A 23,312-nucleotide genomic window follows, 5' to 3' on the forward strand; every position below is an offset into this window, starting at 1 on the left:
GAATCATTTCGATTGCAAAGGAAAGGAAGTTCTCCCAAGGGAGAGTGAGTGAATTTGATATATTAACAGGTTACTTGTGGCGTCATGTTCGAAATTCTGAAAACGTCCCCCGTGAAATCGGCGACATGACCTCACAGTTCCTGCCAAGTGGGACCAACTTGGGTGAAAACGGAGACAAAGAATGAAAGGGGCAACGAAGCAATATTTAGTATATCGGGGAAGGTGTCCTGTTGGATGTTCATTGAGAAAATAAGATGACGGGACTTTCATGGTAGAAAGGGGTTATTTCGGTTCTGAAAACAGAATCTATTTTCGACTGGAATATGAATTGCTGAGTAGATAATTATCAATTCCCTTGATTGCTGAGTTAATAATGTCACTGAATTATATATCAACCCTCAGAGACACAGACACTTGTGTAAAAAGTATTCCAGAGAAAAGTGGCTTATTTCTAACTTGATGTCTGAAAGTATAAAAATGTCGCGAGCAAATTTGACAAAGCTGTTATACATGTATGTATATATATATTATATATATACATACACGTACATACATACATGCATACATATACATAGGCAAGCGCGTTTATCTCATTTTACGGGGGAAGGAAGGCGCTCGAAAAGGAAGGATGGAGCATTGCTGGTTTCCATCAGATCCTTAAAGATGAGGTTGGTCGCCCCTTGCTGCTCTCCATGACTCCAGCTAACACAGGTTCCGTTCACGCAGCTAAAGAATCGCAGTTATCGGGACTTTCAAATGAACCTTCTGCCTTTCCACTGGGCCAATAAGATGTCATTAGGAATGATTATGATCAGTGAATGAGTCAGGAAATCTAATCGGTCGTAAAACTCTGGGACGTCACGTGATCCTATGATAAAGAGACCACACCACAGTAAGCGAGAGTTCGTTGCAGTCGATCCAAAATGAATGAAGCGACTTCGCCATGGGAGCATTTACTTACTAGCATACGTGTAAAGCGATACACAGCAACGCTTGAATTCTTACCTTAAAACTTGGATCCGAAGCGTAGGCATCAAAGGCCCTATAAGACAAAGGAGTGGACGATGACGTCGATGCCAGGGAGTCGTTGCTGACTCCGCTGTCTTCGCTTATGTCCGATGCCAAGGACTCTGTGTCCGATTTGTCGGCCATTTCTCTGAGGAAGAAACACACGTTTTGACAGGTCTGTACAAGAGAGGTACTAACATGTAAAACATCTTGGGCAGTTCAAGATGGACTTTTCATTTTAGTGGTGTAAAGCAGCAGTGGTACACCTTTCATTCTCTAAAGAAAGCAGATGTTGATAAAATTAGAAAGGCTGCAGTTAATGGAAAGATTATCGTATATATATTTGCCAAATTGTTCGTGAAGTAAAATGACCGAATAACATTTCACCTATATTTGCATTTGGAGGCCACCACGGTGCTGACGAGAAGCCATTGTTAAAGGCAATATTGTTTTGAACGAGAGAACCTTGGAAAATATATTGTTGATTGGATGAGAGAGCCATGGATAATGTAAAAAAAAAAAATACTAGTAGCAGAACTAGTGATGTCTTCTTGAGAAATGGGTAGGCTACATTATTGACCAACGTCAATCTAATTTCATGACTGTGAATGGCCGGGAATGCGTCTTTGTCTTTTTGTTGTTCCCTATTTGCATTAGTAAGTAATCCCTTCATCACAATCATATGAACTCGTTCACAAACTGAACGAATGAAACTGGCCTATAAGGGAAATAAAATGTTTAATAAAAAAAAAAAAGAATCTGTCGTTTTATATATATATAATTTCTGACATGGTAATCAAATATCTTTTCCACTAGTAAAGCGCATAAAGAATTTCCGAATATTCGTAACAAGAAACAATTCCAAATAATATTACGATTTTATGGCTCGATTGTTCTCCCAGTTTTATACCGAAATTACAGAATTTCAACACCAGGTAACTTTTTTAATATTACATACTGGAGTATCTTCCAGAACTCGGAAGTTATGTTATTAGTGCTGTGTGAGAACCAACTGAAAATGGCTTGATGCGTTTTTGTTCCTGTTTGGTTCAGGGGAAAAAAGCAACAAACATTCTGACCTTATGTAAGTGAGAGAATTCTTCTTCGGTGACAGGGCCAATACAAACGACACCATTTTAAGAGCTACCGTCAGTTTCAGATATATACTAATTTATCGTTATTATTACTATTATTAAATACAAACGTAAGAAAATATTTGCCGTGAATCGTCGTTTCCATGGAAGTGTGTCAGGTATCACTGTCGATATTAATAAGGTCACAGAGGCAGTACCTGCTCCTGTTAGAAGTGCTCTCTTTGCTGATGTTTTTGACATCTACTGCACTTCCCATAATCCAGAAATAGAGCTGCTGATGCTGTCAACAAATGGGCATATGGGAATGGATTTCAGGTTTCTACTTCACTGACTGTTGCGGTTTGTTTCAGCCAAAGAAGGCTCCAAACATTGTGAAGATGAACGGTTGTATCCCACCCTATGGTAATGAAGTTAAATTTTTTGGATTCATATTTATATATTTACCAGGAAGCTCATTTGGTCTGCATTGACAAATCTCTCGACATCTGAAGAATATTACAGTTTTGATTGGGGTGTAGGTTAAAATTCCCTGTTAAACTTTCACAGAATTCTGTGTAGATCAGTGTTAGAAAATGGCTCCCAAATAAGCTTCGGTGCTTGTGTCACTGAAACGCAGAAAACTGGATGTTATTTGTAACACTGGTGTACATGTATACCTTAAAGCTTTCAAATCCTCTCCTGTGGATGGCCTCCAAGTCCAAGAAGAAAAGAACTGGGGCTGCACTTCATGATTACTACTACTAGATGTGCCTGGAGAGTTTAAATCAGAAACATTTAACCTTGCTAATCCATATAAACCTTTCCTATTGTGTAACAGTGGACAGCTGGAAGAATGTCCCTTGAAATGGTACAGGGTCATGAAAGAAGGAAATTATGACGTTCCAGCAATGAATCCAAAGTGCCAGTCATATTGGTAGCATAGGTAATGTATTACAAGCAGATGCAGAAGCCAAATTCAAAATGAATTTTGCTGACGTTGATTATTCCTCATTTCCTTATATTATATGAAGTAGCATATCCAGTCGTGTTTTAACACTTTTGGCAAAATGACTGGTTTTCTTAATCAGAAAAAAATTAGAATTCCAGGAAATCCGTCCCCCGACTGACTTTTTGTCATCATCATATTGGAGAAATCAGGTCCTTAGGTCATACTCATTTAACCCACAAGTGTGATCTTTGTAATATTTCCTTATTATTGGTTGAATGTCCCAAGTATTTCAGGTTCCACATAAGAGGTTTTAGATATTGGTGTTGATGACGTCAAGGACTTTTTTTTTTATCTGAAGTGTAGACTCGGTCATTATATTTAGCTGCGAGATGATGGGTTTTATATTAAAAGAATATGGTTACTGCCAATGAATTCATTGATTTTTAATACCGCCTTTTTTACGGATGGTATTTAGTCTGTTCATAGAATCACTAGCCCATACCTTGGTGTAATTTGAAATGATGCGTGTTCCATAAAACCACGAGAGCTGCTAAAACTTGGTGTAGAAGACACAGGTGTGATCATTATCAAGTTGAATATCACTAGGCCAGAACACAGTTTAGGCCAAAATTCTAGAAAATTCATGATGTTCGACTATATTTCTTTCAACTAGAAATGCAAGAGCTCTGCTTACTTTGGTCTAGAAATAGTCAGAAAAATAGCTGGCCAATTTGTCTCCAGTAAACCAACAGTACTAAAAATAAACAATGAAAAGTTTACAAATAGAAATGACACTTTTGAGTATAAGGTGTTAAATAGATGTTGCACAGGTTAGTGTAATAAGTGTCCCTTTCATTGCACCAGTTGTCAGTGGCGTGATTTTGATCTATCAAAAGCATTTGCTGCCCCAAGAATGGTAGTGGGAGAACACCATCCACAAGTCAGTGTCAACAAAATAATGATTTGGGTAGAAATGTGTGGTTGTAGACTTTCGGCAGCAAAACTGTGTTCATATTTGTTGAATAAGAGGTGTCTATCCAGATCCAGAGTTATATACAAGTGGACAAGGATTTCTTGTTTTAGAGTAACAAGATTTCTTGGGTTTAAATTCGATAGTATGCTTACATGAAGCTCACATTTAGTTGATCTTAAGACTATATGTATGAAGTCCATGGACATGAAATAGGGTTCTGTCTGATACCTCTTGGGGAGTTGACATAAAACACCAGCAGAGACTGTCCAAGTTTGTGCTTTGTTAAGCAAGGTGTTCACAGCTTCATCTCTAGATAGAATGAAATCTGTAAACTCCGTTCGTTATACACAAATCCAGATAGCCACAAGCACCTTGAGATCTTCTATTGAGGGTATCTTGGTGGGTGCAAGCAAGTTTCCTCTGGAGCTTCAATCCCATCCTACGCTGGCTCATAGGTGGTTAAGGCTCCATAGGTTCCTTAGATGCTTAACAGCTCTCAAAGTGAGGTGGGAACAATTATTTTGCTGATTGCTGAGACTCAAAAGACCACGACCCTTTTTATTTAGAGCAAAAATGATTTTGAATAAATTAAACCTAAAAAACTATAATTTATTGCTATTAAAAAATAATTAAACATTGCTAATCCATGTAAACCTTTCCTAGTGTGGAGCATTGGATAACTGGAAAACTCCCCCTTGAAATGGTAGAGGATCATGAAAAAAGGAAGTTCTGGCAATTGTCATAAATTAGCCATTGTAAATTTCAGTATACAGGAAAGCAAGAAATATCACATGAAATAATGCAAGCTTCTTTTTAAACATGCTTTGATGCAGTACATACCATTGCAAGTGCTAGTGTTGGATTAGGATCTATTTCCCAGATATTGAATACAGTCGTTCTTTGTGGAGCTTGTCGTTAATCATTATTGCAGTATTAAATGCATGTTGACAGTTTTAAAATATTTTAATGTAGTAAGAAACCCAGAGCGTAGTACAATCTCTATAAAGGTTTAATACCAAGTTTCCAGTTGCCTTGCAGATTGTAGAATGAATATTTTTAGTTAACTGCCTTGGTCTAAAAATCAACTTGCTTGGTACCTGCCTGCAGAGGTATAATGGGCACTGAAAAGGCAGATAGTATAGCAAAGGACATTACGCAAAATGCTATGGTCATCTCTCTCGTGGGTTTACAGTAATATGGGGAACTGCCCTATGTCGGAGGAGGATTGGTCATCCGTTTGGTCCATGGATTTCTGATTGACAGGCAACCTGACATCCTGTGACGACTTGTTTTGTCCGGTTGACTGTTCATCGTTTGCTGGTAAATTGTCTCAGTCCTAATGACCAGAGACGATATTTTCTTTCTGAATGTTGTGATGACTATTGCCATTTTTTGTTCTCTCCACAAAACTTGGAGAGTAAGTAAACTTTAACTTCACTGGTTTTGTAAGTTTATAGGAACTGAACGCCTTAACAAAATATAATTTTTTTTATAATGACAGACTTTACTAACTATAGTCTTTGGAAGTTTTATTATTTTGATCCGTTTATAACGTAGGAATTTATATTTGTTATCACTTAATTGTTTTTATGAAAAGAAATTCATTTCAGTAAAATGTTTGGTTGTTGATGCACCTTTGTAGTTGTGACATCAGATAAATATGATATTTACGTTTTAAAACTATAAACATTTTCTATGGTATGCGATTGTTAATTGTCTATTAGCATTTTTTATGATAGTTAACCAATTTGATCTATTACCAGCTTATTAGAAATTATTTTGTCCCAATTTTACTCTCTTAACAGTTCTCATCATAGCACCGAATAACCAACGATATAATATAGATAATAAGATATATATATATATATATATATATATATATATATATATATATATATATATACATATACATACACACACACCTTTACAGAGAAGGGGAAGCTTCTTAAACTGCGGTGTTTCAATTTCCTCGTGAGGCCTGAAACTTTTTATATTGTATTTCACGGGGTTTGAAGACCTAGAGAAATTCCCACAGTGATGCAAGTATCACCTTTACTTAGCGTTCAGGGGCATTAGTGAAAGTGTAGTATATATATTGTTTGTCGTCATGCACACTAGAATATACTAAAGGCGAAAGCCAATGGTTCTTACCTGTGATGATGTGACCTATGAAAGTGAGTTAATCTATGTGCGTCGTTGTGGTTGGATTTCTGTTGTTGCTTTTGACTGGTGGTGGTGCGGTCGTAAGGCAAGAAGTTCCTTGGGTTTTCCATCAGTGCTCTCTTGACGTTGAAGCCCTTGACGATGGGCTTCCTGAGGATGACCTTTTCCCCCGACTGCGTCTTGACCAACCGAGCTGGGTTGTTGTGCTTATGTTTGACCTTGTCCTGACATTCGCCTTTCGTCCCGTGTTGTGCTGCCATGAATTGTGTCAAGATGTTTGATATGGGAGTCTTAGAATGGTTTTCGGAAGTCTTTCTGGTTATATTTTTATTTTTTTCTGTATCTTTCATTCCATTAGTTGTCACTGTCCTGGCTGTTGTGTGTGTGTTCGTGAAACCAGTCTGACTAGGAAGCCGTGGGAGAGTCAGTGACGAAAATTGGTTATAGGAAGCAAGGGATTCGTTGCCGTCGTTTCTGTCAAAACGTAAAATCTTGCTCGAAGGATTCGACTTGATATCTCTGAAGCGACCTGTTGATTGAAAGAATTTAAGCTATTTAAACTACCTCTGTAAGTCAGAATCAAAATCTTTTTACGTTGTTTTTTTATCTATGGTTACTGTCTATAGTTGGTAAATAATAACAAATCTTTGCAAATTTGTACAAATGTTATTCATTTTACAATTTTTTGTGATAATTGCAAAGTCTTTTAAAAGCACCTCAGGAGGCTAAAGCATTGTATGTTATCTTTGAAACAGTCATTAAAGTGCGAACTTACATACATAAGTCCTTGCTACAAGCCTCTTGAATGTTAATAAGGAAATGCACGAACGAAATTAAAATGATGTAACGCGCTGGATGTGAGAATATTATTGTGTATGGCTGGATGAGGTTTTAGGGAGAAGAGGAGGAAGAGGAAGTAGATTTTATTGTGTCAGAAATACTCCAATGACAAGTGTCTTTGGCTGCGATACGAAAATCATTAGGAAACCAAAAAAAAGTTTGTTATAGAGCCCTGTTAGTTTTTGGTGGGTGCCGCGGTGGGGGAGGGGAGGTGTGGTCCTGTAAATGTCGGTTATCAATGTGAGTAACAGATATTGATTTCGTTTGTAGTTTTTTGAGTTAATGGTAGTGGATAGAATCTTGTGGATACACATATATTCTGTTATGAAACGAAGGTTATTTATGCAAAACAAAAATTGTTATTTTAATGGACAAATTATTACAGGGTACAGAAAAGTACAGTAATAAAGAACTGTAGAACTTCGTCATATCGTAACCAAAAGAGAAAATAGAAGATATGTACAGCCAAGGGCTTTGAATGAGGCTTATTTGTTTTTGGCTTTGAATGAGGTCATATGAAACCGGTTTTGTGGTAAAATTGAAATAAGATATCATGTATTTAGACATATATAGCACCCTAGTTTGGGAATGGGAACTTTTGGGCAGCAAGGAGAGTTTGGCTGTAAACAAGAAAAGTAAGAAACGCAGATGAAGGAATATTGAAAGCGTTTAATAATAAAAGAAATGAATGTCCGAGTTACATCCAGAAAGTAGAGCAGAGAATGGCACAGATACACAGGAGATGGAGAAGAATAAGGACACTAAAGAATGAGTGCGAGTGTAGGTGGGATTTCCTGGGGTGTCATCGATAGTTTTAAGGAGAAAGGAAGGTGTATTGGAGGCAAGTGATTGGTCAAATGGTTCTTGGATTAAAATGTGAAAATGGAGAGATGCTGAATAAAGGGTATTCATTCTCGCCTTGTTCAGACGAGTGTTTGGAAGTGCTGTTAGGTAAAGAAGATTGAAGAAAGGTTAAAACGGGAATGTCAATATTATGACAGCTTTTAAGGCAAATGTTGATGTAACAAAGGCCATCTAAAGTTGAAGGACAAAGGTGCACTTTTGAATGGAATCCGCGACTCCAAATGCATCATGATCTTTACAAAGAAAATATTTGAAGGGACAAGTTTTTATCTTGTGAATGCAATTATATTGGCCTCATTTCTTTGTCCCAGTAACTTTTATCAATGTCATAATCACCTTAATATTCCTTTCGTCGACAGAGAGAGAGAGAGAGAGAAGAGAGCGAGAAATTATATGATTGTCTTAGTATCATGACCTACTCAGAACAATCACGACGCAAAGGAGACGAAAGGGATTGATGGAATGAACTGATTACCTTGAACAAACTTCAACAATGGAGCGACAGAGACTGACAGCCTTCCATAAATAGAGCGTCCCAGCAGTTGTCATAGGCGCAGAAAGAGAGAGAGAGAGAGAGAGGAGAGAGAGAGAGAGGACCGTCAGCTGATTAGCTGGCTGACTTGATTCTCGCTTGATTAGCCTGGACTAACATCACAACAGCCACCATCAGTGAGAGAGAGAGAGAGAGAGAGAGAGAGAGAGAGAGAGAGAGAGAGAGAGACGATCGCTATTAGGATTTGCGGCGGAGTTGGGTTTCAAATTCTTGATAATCTCATCAAAACTTCTCATGAAAGAACAAGTCGGGCATGTGGCCCGTAATTGGCTATGTCATGGCTATGTTACACACCCAGAATCCATGAATGGAAGGACATTGCGAATCTCCGAGGTTCCCGTGGTATGTGTCAAATACATTAACCTAATTTTATGAAAATGCTACTCAGTGGTTTCGAGTGGTTTGCTCCCAAAGAGAGAGCGGGAGATGATAGTGTGGTAAAATCATATTTAATTAGGAGGTGAATTGTGCAGTCCAAGGAAAAATAAAAGTTGAAGTATTATTGATTATAAAGTGTGTGTTAATACTGAGCTGTTGTTTTTTGTTCGTACTTTATTAATGTGAGCGGATGATTGTCAGTCACAAAATCAGTGCGCTATTTTAATTTGTTAGGAGACGAAGATATGAGTAGTAAGCTTGCAACCTTTTCCAGTTCAATTGATCATTTTAATCCCCTGTTGCTTTTCAAATTCATTTCTCTCACCAAAGGAATTGGGTAAAATAAGTGATATATATAAATTGTTTTGCACGTTATCATCATTATGTTTCCATGAATTTTTTTTTATATTAATGATCTCGTGATGATTACGATACTTCGTCTATCAGGGTGAAGTTTGACGTGAAAAGACTGACCTAAATCCCTCCAGGTATGGAAGTGCTGAACGGGCGTGTTGAGGTTTTCGAAGAGTTGCTTGACGCTCTTGACGGTGTCGGGTCTTGGCAGTTCTGCGAGTCGCACCTCTTTGTTCCTGATGGTGTAGGCCTCTCGCTTCAGCTGCATCTCCTCCTCGGCGGCGTCCGCGGTGCTCTGCAATGGAATCACAAACTGCGATTAGTATTGTCACTTCGGTCACTCCCTCCGAAGTTGAAATATTTTGTAATCATTTTGACACACGTGCCGCTCATAATATATTGTGACTGACAGGTTTGTACTTGGGCTCCAAACATGATTGCTTTTGAACTATGCATCTTAAACCAGTGATAGGGTACCTGTTGTGTTTTGAGAGGAACTGAATTGGTTGTTTCAACTATAATAATTTTGTCGTTCTCCAAAGCTTCATTGGGACTGTAGGAGAACTTAGAAGTTGGAACTGGGGTACTTCGGGCTGGATTTTGTTGCCATGATTGTCCTTCAGATAGACCCTCGTTGGATCTTGGTTGAATGTCGCTATCAGCGGTTTGTTGTTGCTCGTTCATCTGAATCCGAGTGCTTCCCTCATCATCAGATCGTGTCGCAATGGTCGTTTCGTCGTCCTCTCGATCGTCTGGGTGGTACTTGAGTTGCATGACTGCTTCTCTCTCTTGTCGAGCCCTTGCCTCAGCCTCCTCACTTTCCTCCCGCTCCTCCCCCTCGTCGTGTTCATCATCGGCTTGATCTTCGTTGCTTGAATGATCCTCAAGCACGTGATCGTCCTCGTTCGAATGGTACTCGAAGCCGGAGTCTTCAGAGTCGCACTGGGAATGAATGTTTTGAATAATGCGTCGCCTGCTGATGGGTTTGTTCAGTGTCACGTAATTGCCGTTGCTGGAAGTTGCCAGGTCATCATTGTCATCCCATTCGGAACAACAGGATTCCATGTCACTGTGGAGGAGGAAAATCATTTCATGCCTCTGTGAATAATTGAAATATGCTTACCAAATCCATGCACACACCACTCACGGCACCTTTTTCAAGCAGCTGAATGCTAGTGAATGTAATCAAAATGTAGAGCGTCAATTGTAAATGTGGCAGTAAACGTTGTTGTTTTCATATATATATATATATATATATATATATATATATATATATATATATATATATATATAATGTGTGTGTGTGTGTTTAATTGTATGTAACATATAGTAAAGACATTCTAGAAGATTGTTTTCTTGAGATAGGGTAATACATGTCATGATGTTATATGCACCACGCATGAATTAATATTACATTGGAGGTTTTTTTATGCTGTCTATGTTTGGCTATATTGAATCAACTTCGAAATTTTTTTGATATGATGAAAATGGTGTAACGTGCCATTGTTTACACAGAAAAAAACATCGAGTACATCCTTTAAAGATTTTCTAATCAAGTCTGTAGTAGGCAGAGATAGAATTGCCTTAGAAATGTATTTTCTTCTCCAACGAGAAGTAGGATGTGAAAGGAGATTAGTTTAAGCTTTAAATCGATTTATATCCATGATGACGTTCACATATCTCATCCTGTAACGCAGCCTTCGATTCTGTCACCTCGGTCTACTTTTTTCAAGTACCTTTGTTTGAATAAACTTGAATCAAAAGTTTGATCTTTGATGTTCAAAGTGAAAATGAATTACAAAGAGAAAATATATTTTGATTTTGCAATATCGGGTGTCGGTAAAAACGGGCATGACTAGCGGCACTCGCCGAAGGAGAAGGAAAAAAATAAATGTATGATCGTTTTTTATATCTCTTCCTTTGAATGCTTTTGAGTTAGGTAGACGCAGGAACATTCATGGCTGTTTTAAATGTCCATTCATGGTGATAATCTACCTGAGGTAATGTCAAATCGTTCACACACACACACACACACACACACACACACACACACACACACACAGAGAGAGAGAGAATAAATATTAAATTTTGAATCTAATGCCGACTAAATATATGTAAGACTATTTTGGAATTGTGAATGGAGTCATTTTATACTGAAGATTGTTTAGAATTTTCCCCTCAGATTCAAGGCAAGACCTGAGGCACATCAAGCCCAGCTGCCCTTCCTCCATCTTTTCTCCCACGCAGCGATGTCTTCGCTTCCTTGCATTACCGCTCACCCTCGGACATGAAGAACTTTCCGCTCCTACATTTCCACTAACCTAGCTCGCTCCTTATAAGTTTGTCCCGCTCTTCCTTCCTTTAACTTCCAAATTGCGCACAATTCTCATTAACTTCGTCCTCCATGTTTTCCACATCTTTTCATCTATGTTAACCTACTGTATGCAAATAATTCGTAATAGCGCCTCTCCTTTTCCCTCATTTGCATGCAACATCCAAACTTCAGTTCCATAATACAGAGTCGGGGCAACAGCCCAACTTTCGCTGCGGTTAACATTTTGTCTGAGTTCAAAACTTTTGCAGAGATCGATCCATCACATTAGCAAAAAGCTATTGAACCACCTTTGCATGTTCGGTCTTTTCCACGGATACGATTTTGGACATTTATACTTTTTCAATATTTTTGAGTCTTCATTAACAGAATAAATGTTTTTCTGAGATTCTCATGTTTCTTCCCTCCCCAGGCAATGTGGTTCAGTGCTACCTTTCGTTGTTTATTGTATTCAAAAAGTTTAATGCCTGTTTAATTAAAACCTTAAAGACGTTACGCCTGAAATATTCAGGCAAGGATGGAAAACTGCTCGCATTATGCTATTCTGAGGTGTCCTTTTATTCCTCAGGTAGAACTGTACGTTATTAAAATGCGAACATTTCATCCCTTAGGGCGTAGAAATAGATGGTCAAAATGACACAGGACTTGGGTTATTCGTGTTTACGTGAGCTTAGATCTACTCATTTATTAAAACGTTATTTGGAAGATACCAAAGGTAATCTACCAGAAGTTCTCACGGTTCTCCAGTGTACGTTGTTTCATTTTTATGACCGACCCTATGTTTACAGGATGTTGGGTTATATTTCTTTGGTTTTATTTGTATAATCTTGTGTTATGCAAACATTTACCCTCCCAATGTTTGCTATTAAAATTAATAAAAATGCTGAGAGACGCTAAACGATGTTGCTGTTGTGGTAAATTTGGAAATATGAGAGTTAACCTTTAAGACAGAAAATAATTATATATTTTTGTTGCCTGAACATATTGTTAAAAGAATATTACGCAACAGTAATTCTACTTATTTGATAACGTCTCTCTCTCTCTCTCTCTCTCTCTCTCTCTCTCTCTCTCTCTCTCTCTCTCTCTCTCTCTCTCTCTCTCTCTCTCTCCTCTCTCTCTCTCTCTCTCATATATATATTAAACACACACACACACACACACACACATATATAGATAGACATATATATATATATATATATATATATTATATATATATATATATTTATCTATATATAATCCACTTAACTCACTATTATAAAGAGTTGAATAGTTGCCTGTTCATCTGAGTGGTTTTCATTATTTAAAGTATCTAACGCTAGATCACTTAAATAAGATTTAGTTATAGTAGATATGTTTCTCAGTTGAGGATGATTGCAAAAAGTATAAGCAACCGCAGTTATAGTATTGGGCTGACTTCCATGGCGAAATATTATTGAAGAGTAATGATTGTAAGTATAAATCAGTAGTTCCCGCTAAGGTATTTTGTTATTTGCATAAAAAAACCTTTGTGCTAAGAATACTTTGGACGTGATGGAAGATGCGCTACTGGGAAAATTTGAGCAACGGTTTTTAGTCTTCTGTCTTGTTTACATAGAACTCGTGTCAGTCCATTTATGGTGAGGTACTACCTGTCACTGTCTGGTAACAGTTAGGTCTTTCATTCCTTTTAATCTAGAATTGTGGAACGGTCCCCTATCAGTGACAGAGAAGTTATTACTCGTCAGTTCTCGAGAGGATGAAATACTTTTTCATGTCACCGAAACACTTGATCTTCAAACTTGTTTCAACTGCTTTTTGTATACATACATGCGTGTGTTTGTTGACTCCTTTAATTTTTGTATCTGCATATTACTCTGCTCTTTTTTTGCTTCATTTTTTTTGCCGTATACGCGTATTTATTAAGCCACTTAATACCATTCTTGGTGTTTTGTATAGGAATGGGTACAGTGTATGGCACTCAGTATGTATCATATCCACGAATCTTCTGTATGTGTAACACCAAAACCATAATAACCACATTTATAATTACCAACGCTTCTCGTTGATGGGTACATCTGATGTTGGTGTCCTTTTAAAGCTGAATAGTTTCGATTTATCGTAGTAATTTCAAAAGAGCAAAATCTAAATGACAGGTTTTAGTCGAAAACAATTTCAGTCTCACAAAAATTTCATTCGCTGTATTGTAAGTTATATAACAGTATTGGGCTATTATTGATGATTAAATTTTGTACCTTGCCTAAAGTAAGGTCAATTGCCTGTCCGATGGACAAATTGTCATTTGTAATTTCAGCCAAGTTTTTAAACTGTTTAAAATCAGGGATTACTTAACTGTATTAAGTAAAGTACATTATATGATATTCATTGGCATATGTGTTTGGATGTCATAAGTTTGATGTAGTTAAAAAATCAACTGTTTTCAGCTCATTTTCAGTGCTACACAAGTCAGTCATGATAAATTGAATGACATAACTGTCTAACTGTCCACGACATTTGTTCAACACCACCATACCGGAGAATTGTTCTAGTGCCTTCTCGGAGGTCATTGCTCCACAATATACACGTCAGTTTATAAAATAAAAGTCAGTGAAATAACCAGGCTTCACCATTAGTGATTTGAGAAGCGTATCGTCGTGGAGAACGTCGGCATCAGACAAAACTCGCCACCGCCGATACTCTAAACACTTGTGAAATCAAAATTTACAGTTCAAACAACCTGCCATTTTGGAATTGCCGAAAGACCACGAGTGATATACGGTTGGACCGATAAGCGAATGGGGCAATATTCTATTTGGTGGTTTGATAGTATTCAGAGAAATATCAATATTCAGGTTTTGACGATTTTTACAAATTGGAAACGAGACGACATTGAAAATAAGTCTGTATCAGAATCGTGTCTAATGAAAACACGTGGTAAAAAAAGTAAGAAAGTATTACCGTGGAAATGACTCAAAAGGCAAATTAAACATTAGCACGTTGACAATGATGTTAAATAAAATGAGGAAAATGACTAAGAGACGGCTATTTTGGCCTTTTTTTTTTCTTTTTTTTTCTTTTTTTTTCTTTTACTCCCAGTGTTTGAGTCTTCTGATAACAGATGCACATATACACTCCACAAGATTCAAGTGGTGTTAGATCTTATTTACCATATATGACATCTTTTAATGGGAGGATGGGGGCGGGAGTTAGTTCATGCGCAAGGAGTATGCTTTCTGTTACATAGAGGTGCTGTCATTATCATCAAAACTGCTTCACCGTATTCAGATAACCGAATATTCTCAGGAAAAAATGTCTTCTCTGCAAGTCACTTTTGAATGTGATGGAGATTTTGAAGAATCATTTTGAAGGACAGTCTTCGTAAGTGAAACCCTCGGACAGAAATCGTACAATGCCAAGGAAATTTCTGCGATGGAATATCCTCAGTTTGAGGCTTCTCTGGTGGCCGGATGCAATGATTGTCGTCCTTGATCCTCATCAATATTAATCATTTCTGTGGCTTTCCCTTGAATTTCTGTTTTGTAGTAGGATCCCAAAATGTTCTTCGTTACTATCCCAGCACCGACAAGGTTTATTATTTCCGCAATTAGGTGGGAAATGTTTCTTTTTATTTTCAATTAGTTTTTATTTCTCACTCAGGGCAAATGGAAGTTCATAGACTTGTTTCATATATGATATTAGATTTTTCTCGAACCATAATGCAGAATACCACTCGTCGTTTTTGAACTGTAGGTATCTTTGTTGGCACCAGGTTTTGAATGTGTTTGGTCCTTTTTCGTCTCGCTCATCCCACTTCAGGTTTTCTTCTCCGCTCGTGTATTGGAGGTGGAACAAATGAAAACGCCTCTCTTTAAAGAACATGGAATCTCTTCGATGATGCTGAAAGCGTTCCTTTGCCCCAAGTCTCTGATAAGTCGGAATGCAAAAGAATCACGACATTTCTGTGATATCAAGGATAAAGTTAGGTTCCAGTTCGGTTTATTTATTTTTAGTGTTTCTTTTCAAATTGAATGTCCAATAGGTGAGTTGAATTTAAATTAAAATATTGATGGAGATTTAAACAATTCGTTTCGGCTGCCCTTAGCAAATTTTTGTATGCTTCAATATTTATCAAATAAAATCATGCTTGATTAGGGAGGGCTGATAAAAGTATTGTTTATCGAGTGAAGATTAAAGTACATCAGTGGGGATGTAAATCTGAAGATGGGGGAGTTGTTTTGAAAAAACGTTGGAAAATGCCTCGATCTGATATAAAATGTGGTTTAAAAATCGGAAATCCGGTTAATACATTCCACTCCACGAGATGAAATCTTGAAGCTGAACTTTCATTCTTGACTCAGGTATCCCCCTTATCAGGGTATTCTGATTTCTGCCTTTCCTTTCGCTACGAAATCTGATTCTATTTTTTCTTTCTTTTTTCCGGTAGCAATTCTGGATTTTACTTTTGAGAGATGAGTGGCTTTCCAAAATATGAACTTCACATTGCATCACGTAGCTTTGCTTGGTTCTTTGAATATGTTCGTTTATTGTCCGTAAGGAGTTGTATGTGGTTTTACTTGCCAACCAAGTAGTGAGGGCTGTTACTGAACTTGTGGCTGAACAGAGTATATCTTCTTTTTCTGAATATTTTCATACTTTGTATGTTTATGACCTGCGTTCGTCTCGTGATCTCACATGGTCCTGTCTGGCTAAACCTCTCTTTGTTCTTTCCCTGCCGAATACACCCACATTTTCATCATATATTCCCGCAGCAGGACGACACAACTTAGCTGTCTCTCTTTCCTTACTCTCTCTGATACTTCTCTCGCTTTAGTTGTTCCTCCTATCCTTTCACTCTTGGCGTATTGTTTCTCCAGAGACCTACCTAAGCATTATTGCTTCCTTTTCCTGTGGTGGTTTTATCGTCATTAATTCTTCCCTGTATATCATGGCTTGTTTTTTAATGGTCTTATGGTACAGTCATGCTCAAATGTTGTACAATATAATTCCTTTAGTATCATCCAAAATCTCAAGAAGCAATGGAAAATGTTGTGCGTTGCCAAGTAGTTGTGTAAATCCATTTTTTTTATTCTAGTGTCATATATATTGATAAATATGTAAATTCAAACTTAACATTTTCTTTATGGATTAAGAGATATATCTTTTATTTCCTGATATCATTCATAATCAAGGAAAGCAGTGGTTGGTCTAGTACTATTGCCAAAATATTACAATGATGCCTTCCCTATTGTTTGAGGTGCAAAATGCTTTAAATGAATTTAACAAACTTCTTTTTATTTTTTTATTTTTTTTTTTTTGCACTGTTTAACTCAAAGCATAGGTTGACAGTGCTGCCAAAAGCCAACACACAATCTGCTACAGGAAGTGGTCATTGTAACTAACTACAGTAACAGTAGACCTAATAGGTTCAGCAGTCTAAAAATATTACAAAATAGAAATAAGAATTACAGATAACTTTCTCAGAAATTTGTAGTTGCAGGCCATATTCAAATTGCCCATATGTTGCACTAGTGATGTATAGGCTTAATAAAAAATCTCAGGATTTTGAGATGCACTCTATTATACCAAGGATATATCTTTAGAAACTATCTGTTCTTTGATTAATAAACGATGATGGTTCTTTAAATTATATCCAAAATATAGTTATTGATTTAAGGTTATTAGTATTAACGTCAAGGCTTACGCAACAGATTTTATTTTAACAAACAAAGAATTTTAATTTATTAAAAGCCCTTCTGCTTTATTTTGGTATATATAATTGATTCATAAGGAAACATGAAGTGCAAAATTTGTAGATAACTTAATATGCTTTCCAGCCACAAATTGTTATTATGAAGATGTGAATGTTGAGAGTAATGTGTATGCAACAAGCAAAGAAAACCAGCACACATAGGCATACAGACAAAATCTCGGTGTTTACCAAAGTGTAACTGCAAAAGCGAATGCTTGTTAGTAAGCCATTATTTTTTAATTAGTTCAGAAATATAAATACATATTTTATCTTTTATAAAACTATAAATATTCCTATAACAAATATAGAATAAATATTTTGGAGATCATTTCATTGTCTGCGCATTGTGGACCTATGTTCCAGGTGGTTCATGTTGCTGTCACTCAAATGGTTGCATAACACCAGCCACGCCAACCCGTTGATATGGGGAATGCATTTTAGTTTCAGTAACACTTTCGTATTTATTTCTTTATCTTTTTTTTTCATCATCGAGGGATAAAATTAATCAAATTAGAGTTTTTTAGAATTTTATGGTTGCAATGCAAGTAATATTAAAAATGTTATGAACAGTTTTTTAAGTTTTTTTTGTCTTATTTTAAGATTTTAGCCTGTTTGAGGATGACTTCTTTTGTCGAACGCATTGGCGCTGGGTGAACAAAAGTTTTTGAAATGTTTTGTCACTGATTGACTGAAATTTGAGTAGACAATATTTTCTTACAGTTTTGGTATTTGACAGATTTCGCTCATGAAAAATGTTATAGTCTTATTTTATGAAGTAATCGTGTTTTTATATTAAAATGAGATAGAATGAAGCATGTCAGGTTGCCAGTTAGAGAATTTCCAACTAAATCTTATGCATTCATGTCGCATCACTTCAGAGAATGACTGTACCATACCATTATTTTTTAGATATTTTCCAAACCCATGAAACACCACATAATTTCCTTTACTTATTCTATACGTAATGAACTCTTTATGGTTCTTCTTCATCTGAGTTAATCATCATCTTTCTCTGAGGATTCTAATTTTTTAATATATCCATCCTCTTCGGTCTCGTTCCGTGCAAGCTAGCTGCCATATCCCAGGTTTCACTCAAATTCAAGAACCTCGCCTTCATCTTACAGATAATTTAATTTTTCAATCTCCGTGTATGCGCGCTTTTCCCTTGGGATTTCACTTTCCTGGACGACAGTCGGAGTTTATATTTCTTCAGCTTAATTATCTTCATATTTGTTGTCATAATTAGATCACATAGTATTTTCAGTTAACGTTCATGATGAAAGATTGGTTATGAAAATGATGACGAGGCTTCAAAATAATAAGAGTATTACTAATATTAAATGATAGCAACAATTTGAAATGCACGATCTATAGGTACCACAAATAATGTAGTTGATCGTCTCATTATCATTGGTGACCCTCATGTATTGTGTTAAGGTTAAATAGTGCTTTATGTACTAATCAATATTGATCCAAGAAGTGAGCTTAATAAAGGTTTTATTTTTTTTTATATTTTGATTGGCCTTTTTGACGTTTTTGTAGAAAATCTTCGCGAGTTCGAATCCCCACTCTGCCAACGTGGAATTAGAGGAATTTATTTCTGGTGATTAGAAATTCACTTCCCGATATAATGTGGTTCGAATCCCACAATAAGCTGTAGGTCCCGTTGCTAGGTAACCAGTTGGTTCCTGGCCAAGACAAAAATATCTAATTCTTCGGGCCAGCCCTAGGAGAGCTGTTAATCTGCTCAGTGGTCTGGTTAAACTAAGATATACTTAATTTGTAGAAAATCTGGTTTTGTTATCCGTATGGTATACTCGTAACATTTGACCATGGTTGACTCTGATAACCTTGTCGAACTTTAAGTGTCCAAGTGTCACAGTTTTAAAACGGAATAACGCCAGACAATCATTGTCAGTTAAGAATGCATTCGAGATTTTTTTTCTTGTGAAAATCAACAACTAGATAATAATAATAATAATAATAATAATAATAATAATAATAATAATAATAATAATAATATAATAATAATAATAATAATAAAGTTGTTGCAATACCATGGGACACCAGAGTTGAAGAGAAAGAGAGAGAAAAGATTGATTAGTATCAGGACCTGAAAATAGAAATAAGAAGGATATGGGATATGCCAGTGTAAATTGTACCCATTATCATAGGAACACAGGCATGATCCCAAGATCCCAGAAAAGGAACCTGAAAAAGCTAGATGCTAAATAGCTCCAGGACTCGTGCAGAAGAGTATGCTCCTTCCTACAGCGCACATAGTAAGAAAAGTGATGGACTCCTAAGGAGGCAGGATGCAACCCGGAACCCCAGACTGTAAAAACCACCCGGTCGAATAGGATGACTGTGATAGAAAAAATAATAATATTGTATAGGGTAAATGCACTCAACAGCACTGAAGATAAATCAACAATTATATCAAGTGGAAGTTTTAACATTGTTTAGCGGCAATCCTACCCTTGTGTATGTATTATGTGGTGTAAAGTAGCAATTCCATCGGGTCTTTGCTGAAGATCCATTGGATGTCTGTCAAAACTCCTTTTTTATTTATTTTTTTTTTTTTTTTTACTATGCAAGGGAATAAAAAAGAGACGCCTTATAGGTTCCAGGGTCTTCCTTTTGGAGCGGTTAAGTAGCGGATCTTAAAATTGTCTTCCTCGAATAATATGCTTACTTGCACATATTTTTTTCGGCCATTTTTTGAAGCGGAACTAATGCCTTACATGGCTTGTCGATTTATGAAATTCGTCGGCGCTAGCCTCTCCCCTTCCTCCTTCGTCTCTCTCTCTCTCTCTCTCTCTCTCTCTCTCCTCTCTCTCCTCCATTGATTTTTGCCAAACAATGTTCAGTTCCTAGATTTTGATTTCAAGTTAATATTTAGAATGCATTATCGGTTGAACTTGATAATGTAATTTTATTCTTGATTATTTCGATCTGTCTGTTTTATATTGCACTCACTGAAGTATCAGTTACTACCACGTTCTTCTCTTAACTGCTGAATCTAGTTTGAGCCCCATTTCCAGATTACTATCAAAGCATGAGCCGTTTCGTAAACCTGCACAGGTTATTGAACATCGCTTCCTTATCTGCCCCCAATACACAATAGCTCCACCATTTTCAATCACCAGTCTAGTAGATATTTCGTCCTCTTTTACCATTAACCTCATTCCTTCTTGCTGCAGTTTCTAGGTTCCTCTGTTCCTTCCTTCCACAGCTACCAAATTGTACACCCTGTTCGTAGCCTGTTGCCTTCCATTCATTCCACATGATCAAGCCATCTCAGGATGTTGATTCATCTTTAGCATATGTTGACCATAATTAACACTGAATTGTCATTTATTTGAAAATTTATTTTCGATACTCTCTTCATACATCACTGATAAAAGGGAGTTGCTTAACGATTCCTTGAATTTTTATAACTTCCTTAAATACAGTATCTCTTCCAAGTTTTTTTTTTTTTTTTTTCAGAGCAGGAAAAGGGTGTTTGTGAGAAGTGGTGAAAAATAAAGTGACAGAAATGACAGATATTAGTGCCTAATCCTTAGTTTTTGAGGTCGTTGACATGAGCAGTGACACTCCTGATGCCCTTTTAGTCCAAGCACAGGAATGGGGGTTGAGAGGCGGGGTAGAATATAAAATGTCAAAAATGCTAGACCATTAACTGAAGCCGCTATCTTAACAGGAAAGGGAGAGTGAGAGTGAGTGGAAGTATGTGAGAGAGAGAGAGAGAGAGAGAGTGTGTTTTTATTAGTTGTCATTCAATTTTCCTGGGCAGTGCTGTGTTAGTCAGCTGGAGTGTCATATATATATATATATATATATATATATATATATATATATATATATATATATATGTATATATATATATATATATAACGTAAATAATATTTCTTAACATCCTTCTTCTCTATGGGAATTCCCTCCCTGACATATATTGCTCAGATTCTTCATGTTTCTTCCTAGGTTTTTAGCCTTTTAGTGGTTGGCATGTCCAAAAAGTGTGAGGAAATGGATAGACAAAGATTATTTTGGCAAATGTATATGTCTTGGAAAGACGTGTCCATATATATATATATGTGTGTGTGTGTGTGTGTGTGTATATATATATATATATATAATATATATATATATATATGTAATGTATGTATGTATGTATATATACATACATGCATATATATATACACACACACGGGCTAATATCTTCATAATGCGGTTAGATCAATTTTTCGAATTAGTGCAATCATTTCATAAGGCGTCGTCGTTCGCTAAAAGTGTTGTGAAAACTATTACACGATAAATGTGCATGACCTCGACTGTGTTTCATATTCATAATGAATTTCTAGTAAATTTAATGATATGTTTCATAATTGTTAAAAAGTCGAGTTTGCAATCTCCTGCGTCCGCTCAAGGGCCTCTGATTGAGAGAGAGGTTTTCCAGTCACTGGAAAGTGTCTGTAATTCAAGAAAACTTTTATTTAGCTCAAATTACCTATCACTGAAGAACATGTTTTTTTAGTCAAATTCGTAATAACGTTATTACCTGGTTTCGAATTGCTTATCTGTGTTGCATTAAGCTTCAAGTGATTTATTTGCTGTCTATCAGGAAAGGCCAGGAGACCCAGTCATTGCTTGAAGTCATCTGAAGAGCTTTCTAGTTTCGTCTAGACTCAGAGGCTCTCTCTCTCTCTCTCTCTCTCTCTCTCTCTCTCTCTCTCTCTCTCTCTCTCTCTCGTTTTCACTGTAGATTGAATCACAAATCTAAATGTTATTATATTCATGAATTAGTATTTGGAAATACCGCTCTGAAACGAGAAATGACGGAAGGAAATACACAGTAATGCTTGTGAATGGCGGTGCATCTAAGAAGCGGAGGAAATGTGAGCCTTTGAGAAAGGGGGCTGGAGGAAGGTGGCGAAAAGGAGAGAGAGAGAGAGAGAGAGAGAGAGAGAGAGAGAGAGAGAGAAATGTATCGTCTAACATTTTTACCTTGTATCCAGGAGTGTCAACGCCTCACACGAGACGGAGCGGAAGCGTGAAAGGCCACCAACTGTTCTCCTCCTGTCTCTCTTTCTGCGTCTCTCTTCGGCCGAAGTTATTCCCTCTTCCCTCTCTTCGCTGTCTCTGTCTTCGTCGTCGTCGTCATCGTCGTCGTGGTCTCGAGGGGTGCTCCTCGCAGAACTCCCTGTACCTGAGGAAAGGCATAGATGGTATATTGGTTAGATGCTCTCTACGGCACACCGTGTTTTTAACTCTGTTTTCTGATGCTGTTTACATTTTTGCTCTCTTAGTCAACGCCATCTATCTTATTTGATTGATAAAACGGAAAGTTCTATTTATTTCGGTTCTTTGTCGACGGCATCGATTTGGTTTTAACTAGGATTGACTTTCATTATAAGTCTGGACGGTGGAATATTTTGCAAGCAAGTGACTTTGTCGAATGAAATATCGGCAAACAATATCGATGATTTTCGTGTCATGATGCTTCCAGTTTAATTACAAACTCCAGCATGATGACCAAAGAACTTGAGTGAAATCGATGGAGTTGAGACTGATCACGTTTCTATTGATATGATATTAATGACAAAGTTTGTTATTCCAGTTTTCCTCTGACATTTCCATCCGGACTGCCACAGTTGCCAGAGCATTGGTCAATGGCTTCGTGATGGTTACTCAAGATATTATTTATTGGTTGTGAAGCTGTGACAAGGAAGTGGAACCTCCATGAATTTATCATTGATTTCATACTAGCTCATATTTTGTAGAATGTCTGCCGATTAAAGAGAGCCGTATTTCTCTGTTAACATGTTCGGGATCATCCGCACCTCGCTATTCTCTTTAATGTATCCAAAGACTGATCTGTATTTCCCTACCTTGACTTACACATGACAGCAAGGCGACCAGTTTATGTCGAAGATCAATCACATTAGATTTTTTATTCTAATAATTAAAATGAGCAGAATGAAAGCCTCATGCTCACGTTTTGGTCATCTTTAATTAGCGTCAAGCAATAATGAACAGGAAAATGAGGTCATATAAAATTATCACTTCAGCCAGCTGACTCACAACCTTATGCTTTAAG

The 23,312-nt window shown here is 36.9% G+C and overlaps 2 protein-coding genes across 12 annotated transcripts in view; one reads left to right on the forward strand and one right to left on the reverse strand.

Annotated features, from left to right (window-relative positions):
* LOC135221648 (calcium uniporter protein, mitochondrial-like) overlaps nucleotides 1-23,312 on the forward strand; it is a 761,453-nt gene that overhangs the window by 434,918 nt on the left and 303,223 nt on the right. The window lies entirely within an intron of this gene.
* Nucleotides 1-23,312, reverse strand: part of LOC135221641 (uncharacterized) — a 107,785-nt gene that overhangs the window by 4,316 nt on the left and 80,157 nt on the right. Inside the window, exons 3-7 of the mRNA XM_064259329.1 lie at nucleotides 22,220-22,421; nucleotides 9,633-10,224; nucleotides 9,276-9,450; nucleotides 6,155-6,695; nucleotides 1,006-1,156 (exon numbers count right to left, since the gene is read on the reverse strand). Coding sequence (XP_064115399.1) covers nucleotides 1,006-1,156; nucleotides 6,155-6,695; nucleotides 9,276-9,450; nucleotides 9,633-10,224; nucleotides 22,220-22,421 — 1,661 coding nt within the window. The remainder of the gene's footprint in view (nucleotides 1-1,005; nucleotides 1,157-6,154; nucleotides 6,696-9,275; nucleotides 9,451-9,632; nucleotides 10,225-22,219; nucleotides 22,422-23,312) is intronic.

Source organism: Macrobrachium nipponense, chromosome 20, assembly GCF_015104395.2.
Source record: "Macrobrachium nipponense isolate FS-2020 chromosome 20, ASM1510439v2, whole genome shotgun sequence".
NCBI classification, from domain to species: Eukaryota; Metazoa; Arthropoda; class Malacostraca; order Decapoda; family Palaemonidae; genus Macrobrachium; species Macrobrachium nipponense.